Here is a 6266-nt window from a genome sequence, read left to right on the forward strand (position 1 = left end):
TTACCAACGAAACACTAAAAATGTAAGTCGGACATAGATACGAGGATAGACTTCAAACATGCAATAGAAATACCAAAATCCGAAATGAGATGTTATCCCACCAAAATTTTCACCTTGGCAATTCATATCTTAGCCCCTGTTGATTTTGCTAGAAATTTTTTTTTTTTGATAAAACATTGATAAAATATGATTTAAAAGTTAATAAATGTTATGTATCCCACAAAATGGATGGTTGAAAATGAGTTTGAAAAAACTGAGAGCCAAAAAAGGGCATAACTGTACATGAGCATTGGAATCACATCTCACTTCGCTAATACGAGCTGAACAACCGAGGTGTAGAAAATCTAATCCAACAGTGGTGATAATCGAATGACACCAAGAGATATTCACCATGGTGAAAAGCGCATGCAACAAAGATAAGAAAAAACTATCAAGGAAAACTCGAGTATTGATTGAAGAGAAAATATTATTTTATACCGTTTAGCCTTTTTGATGCAACAATAATTTCAAAAGCAATTAATTACTCGGGGTCGAGGTGAGTGCTAGCCAGAGCAAAGCTTTTCAAGAGCCATGTTTTCATCGCCATCAACACTAGCCAGAGTACTCCTAACCAAGGCATCAGGGAAGCCCATTTCCACTAGCTTTAGTACCTGTGGAAATAAATAAGTAATTGCAACATGTGTGACTAGAAACGTTTTGCATATTACAAAATGTCGAGTCACTGGCAATGCCGATGTTATGAAAACTGGAACAACGATTTCATTTGTATGCAAATGTGGAGTTTATTGAGTGTGGAAATGACGAAATAAATGGAATCAAATTAAAACTCTAAACAGTGCTTTTAAATGTACATCAATTAATTTGAAAATTCAACATTTTTTGTAAAAATTTTATTGTGCATGCATGCATTCATACATGAAATGATTTACTAGTCACCGATAGCATGATGCATCAATCTACTGATTGATAACAAATTTAATTTAAATATTGAGAGTTTATTGAGAGTGGAAATGACGAAATAAATAGAGTCAAATTAAAACTATAAACAGTGATTTTAACTGTACATCAATTAATTTGAAAATTTAACATTTTTTGTAAAATTTTTATTGTGCGTGCATGAAATGATTTACTAGTCACTGATAGCATGATGCATCAATCGACTGATTGATAACAAATTTAATTTAAATATTGAGACCCATCATAAACAAGTCCACCAATGGATTGATATGCCATGTCATCGACTCATCGGTGCTTAGCAACTGGTTTGACCTCAATTCAACCGCTTGACCCTTTTTTTCCCAGGTCAATGCCGGGTGGTGGTCGTGTTTTCAAAACATTGTCCTCTGGATCTAATGATTTTGAAAAGTAGACAAATTTTTCAAACCATCATTTTCTGTCCGATATTTTGTTAAAGTGCCTTGCATTCAGGAACAAAATTCAGGATGATATAGAAAAGGAAGTGAAGGACATTAGTAAACATGCAGGGAAGCCAAAATTCCTCCAACCTTGTCCTCAACGCCAAGAGACGAGGTCATGGCAAATGCTTCCGTCCAATAGCGAGCTGTGCCCATAAATGTTGGGTAGTCCCTAAGATACTGGAATGTACAAAAACCAAGACTAATCAGCAACTGGGTTGTGGAGGGGTGGGGGGGTAGGCGGTAGCACATAAAACACAGAGAATGAAGGGAACGGGACCTGTTGTGCTACAACAGCATCTTGGGGGTCATCAGGTTCTGGAGCAGAGAGTAATGCTTGTACAGAAAGGAGTGCCGTCTTCAAAGTAAGTGCTGGGCTCCACTGGTCTTTCAAGATATCCAGGCATATTGCTCCACTTTGACTGCTTATATTAGGATGCCTTCGGTATGTAATAAACACATTATACTTAGTGTAATAGTAATTTATGGAGCCTAACTGGAAAAGCTTCTAGTACTATCGAGCAACGGGGAGAAAAGAACACGTTACAAAAATTACATTTCCTGAGGCACAACAATTTATATTTCTCCTTGATTATCGATGTTCAACTAAAGTCAACAATTGGTTTTATTCATCTATGCATGAATCTTTAACCAAAAGAACATCGTGTGAAGACAGCGTCAGAGTAAGCATAGCTGTATCCTACATGCACATTAAATTTCTGTTTTTTTTTTCTTTTTTTAGTAAGGACTTCTAAGCACCCTAAAATTTGCTGGTCAAACAAGATTAAATGGTCCGCCAAAGTTTGGAGACTTTGTTACCATCAACCAACTGCATGCAGAACATTGATCAAATCATCTTACTACTACGTGAATCATCCACAATAAAAGAAGAGAGAGTACAGAACGACATGCTTCCCATACCATACTTTAGTGGCAAACTGCATCTTGGGAGGCTCAAAAGGGTAACCATCTGAAAAGAAAAGATCAATTGAAAAAGGATATACAAAACTTACATTCAAAATAACAAATAGATGGTATTATTCACATATGCATAAACCAAACCAAAAAAATTTAGCCCCTGTTTGAACCACATTATTGAAAAAATGAGAATGAAAAATATAGCCGTTATGGGTCCACACAAGAGATAAAAGTCAAATATGGTGACTTGATGTGATGAATAACTGTCATATTTTTTATTTTAATGAGGTAAAATGGGGCTCAAACAAGGCCAAAGTCCCTTTGGGAGATCAAAATGAAGAAAATAAAGTATTAACAAATTATCAATTGCATCTCTCTTACACTATAAAGTTGGGTGCGGATGCAGCCATGCAAACATCTCACTTTCAACTGGAGGATAAAATTACCACATCTTAAACTAGAAGCAAGCATGCAAAATTTTGGTTAATTGCTCTTCGAATTTTTGCTTTAAAATTTCTTTGGCGGTATTAAGAAAACAAAATAAATTTAGAAAAAGCATGAGAACAAGGATGGGTAAAAACATTATCTCTTTTCTAAAATCTCCCCAATTTTCATCTTACTGTGATGGTTCTTGAATCAAGTGGCCCTCAAATTCTCTGTTTAAGTTTCTTATATCTTTTGTGCCTAACCAATACCCAATGTTATAAGATTGAGTCTTCCCTAATCTCTTTGAATGTACCCACTTCAAGTCTTCAAAATATACTACATAGAAAGAATTTAACAAACAAACCTTTTTTATGCAGTGTAACTGCAATGACATTCTAGTAATGGTATGTTTTATTTAAAATTGTCATCCCGTGTTATGCAATGATTGGAAAGTGCGAGGCAAGAGGTGTATACATTCTAAAATGAAGTACATTTTCTGATGAATTGAAAATGAAAATTTTAGCAATAACAACAAAACAGAGGGCAAAGAAATATATAATTTCGAAATCCATGTGGCCAATCTTTGTCAGAAATTTGGTGCAAAGATATACTATTCCTGTAGTGCTCTGCTATATAATTTTCCAGAGAGCTGTGAATTAAATTCTTAGAGCAAGTGTAAAAAGGCCAAATTGGGTCTAGAGGCCTTTGAGGTCCACAAAAGTCAAAAAACAACGAACTATAAAATTATTGAAATACAAAGTATCTATTATTCACATTAAAGTCCAGCTTACAACCAAACAGAAAATAAGTACTTCCCCGTATCAGAAATTACTCAGATTTAAAAACCCTAATAAGAAATGAAATAAACAAAATTCGCTTTAAACCCATAACCCACAAAAATTAGTTCTTTGAAAAAGGGGGAAAAAAATACAAAATAACATTTAAAGCCCACCAATAGACATATTGGAACAAACACGGAGGACTTATTAACATAAATGTCGTTAAAATTCAAGAACCCTAACGAGAAATGAGGCAGAACCCACTAAGTATAATCTGCAAAGAAAACAAAATTCGCTTAAAACCGAGACCCAAATTAATTAATTCTTCGAGAAAGTCAAAAACAACATAACATTAAAAGCCCACCAATAGAAATATTAAAACACAAACAGATCAATTATGGCGTAAAATAAACTGTACCGGGCAAATTGATGTCGATTTTGAAAGAGCCACCTTCATAAGGAGTACCAAGAGGACCAGGGATTGTACCAAGCAAGTGGGCCAAATTAGCATCGCTCTTCGGCATAACTTTTATGCCTGAAACCTCAAAATCCCGGTTGCATTCGTGCAACTCCTTCTGTACCCGTGCAAAATCCACCATCTTTTTTCTTTCTGAATGTCGATTCCAAGGGTTAGAAGGATGAGAAAGAGCGAGAGAAAAAGGAGGAGAGAGAGAGAGTTGTGCTTTTCTTGTTTATCGAAAAGATTGTGCGTGTGAAACTGTTGTTTTGCCTGCCTCACAGAGTGACTGAACTACAAGTGCGTCGTTTTGCAATTAAAATATTGTAGTCCAAGTCCCCAAACTTTAAGATATAAAATATTTTAGTCCACATTCAATTGTACATAGCATACGTATCCCCAAACTTTTAAAAATAGTGCAAACAATCTTGATTGGATGGATTCTTTCTATTTTTCCATTAAAGCGGCACGTGCATTACATTTAACAATTTTTTTCAAGTGTATTTTTATAACTTCTTGTCTTCCTTCGAAATCAAATGAAATATAAAAGACCAAAAAGGAAAAGAAAGGAATAGAATGTTGGCCGCAGCCTCGCTAACCCAACTTTTATTTAAATGAATAGATAGATTTGATTTCCAGCTCACCATAATTGGTCCATATCCCCTAGTCAACGACCCTCCATCTTCTCATTAACTTTTGCAGTCTTATAACTTTTCGCAACATATTACACTTGCAATAGAATTCATAAACAAAATCAATTTAAGATAAATGAATATGTCTAAAATAGTAAAATCTAGATATGAAATTTAGATATAACACATTCTCGGCAATTTTTTTTATTTTTTTTAAATCAAGGTTTTAAAGGGTTCGTGTAGGTTGCCATTGTCGCCATACAAGTTCGTTTTAATGGCCGTTGTATGGATGTGTGATATGTGAAATTGGTAGAATTTGATAATAAAGGGTTTTGGCTTTGTCTGGTGGCAGTAAAGGAATATGGAAGGAGGTTAACAAAGATAACGAAAGTAGCAGACACGGGGTATAAGATGATGATGAGGTGTTGTTTAGAGTCAAACTTCAATTGATACAATGGTTTTTTTCTCATTTTTTTCATTCTTTTGTTTTTCTTTTCCTTATTTTATAATTTGAAGAGGCTTATTGATGGACTGACCGAAGTTGTTAAACAAAATCTCTTGTACAAGGCACTTTGCCAAACAAATGAATTTCATCATGTGGGGACTTACTTGCATTGAAATTGAAAGTTCGGGAATGCATATATGCCAAGGTAATAAATGAGAACCTATGGACTTGTTGCAGATTATTCCACAATTTGTTTTTGTTATCAGTAACATTACTAATCTTTTAATTATGTGGCTTCATTGAATGATTTCTATCCACTAGAGTCTTTGAAATTGTATTAAATTATTGAATTTTGCTGGATTAGCATGGTAGGGGAATCTATAGACATGTTAAAATTTATTTTTTTTATTTATTATATTCCATTTATTTTTCTCTCTCTCTCTTATTATTTGTCGCTATTTTCTATTAAAAAATTAAATTGGATTCTTATAACATTTTTTTCTTTTTTCATTCATTTTTTGTGAAAAATATTATTTTTTATTAAATTATAAAATTTTATATTAAAAAACTACATATATGTATAGTTTTGATTATTAATTATTTAATTAAGGTCTTAAATTTTTATTTTTTCAAATTTTTTTTTTATTATATGGGAAGAAGAAGGAGAAGGAAAATGAGAATTATGAGAACTAACACTTCTTATGTGAGAATTTCATACCAGATTCATGTAAATTGTATTTCAAATGAAAGTTTTCAAAAATCTTTTGAATTTTACAAAAGTTTATAAAATTTTAAAAATGAAAATCCATAGAAGCCTACGAAAGACTTCCACTAATTCCATACAAATCGTTAAAAGATCCACAAAATCTACAAAAGTCATCACTTAAAAAAAGTCCATCAAAGTCTTTAAAAGTCCCGATTGAATATACCCCTAAGTGTTTGAGAATTTCATTCTCCAAAATGCGTTGTCGATGGCCAAATAGATAAAATTGTTGTTTAAGGACCAATTACTCTACAAAACTAATGTCACTAAAAATTCCAACAAAAGGACTACATTATAACAAAGTCCATAAATTAGAGACTTATAATGTAATATTTCATCCGTATCACTATACATCTTTAGATTTGTGTATGCAAAGTCCACAACTTGTCTACTTTTGTAAACCTAGTGGAATTTCATTGAATGGTTGTGTT

The 6266-nt window shown here is 33.2% G+C and overlaps 1 protein-coding gene across 1 annotated transcript; it reads right to left on the reverse strand.

The window, feature by feature from the left end:
* Nucleotides 1–428: 428 nt before the first annotated feature.
* Nucleotides 429–4268, reverse strand: LOC111387633 (ubiquitin-conjugating enzyme E2 27-like). The gene is made up of 5 exons (XM_023012202.1): nucleotides 3957–4268; nucleotides 2337–2385; nucleotides 1696–1855; nucleotides 1506–1595; nucleotides 429–650 (listed from the first exon to the last, which is right to left on the reverse strand). The coding sequence occupies exons 1-5, from the start codon at nucleotides 4135–4137 to the stop codon at nucleotides 543–545; spliced, it is 588 nt and encodes a 195-aa protein (XP_022867970.1). The 5' UTR covers nucleotides 4138–4268; the 3' UTR covers nucleotides 429–542.
* Between the last annotated feature and the right edge of the window lie 1998 nt (nucleotides 4269–6266).

This window comes from Olea europaea, unplaced genomic scaffold, assembly GCF_002742605.1.
Source record: "Olea europaea var. sylvestris unplaced genomic scaffold, O_europaea_v1 scaffold4137, whole genome shotgun sequence".
In the NCBI taxonomy this organism is placed as follows: Eukaryota; Viridiplantae; Streptophyta; class Magnoliopsida; order Lamiales; family Oleaceae; genus Olea; species Olea europaea.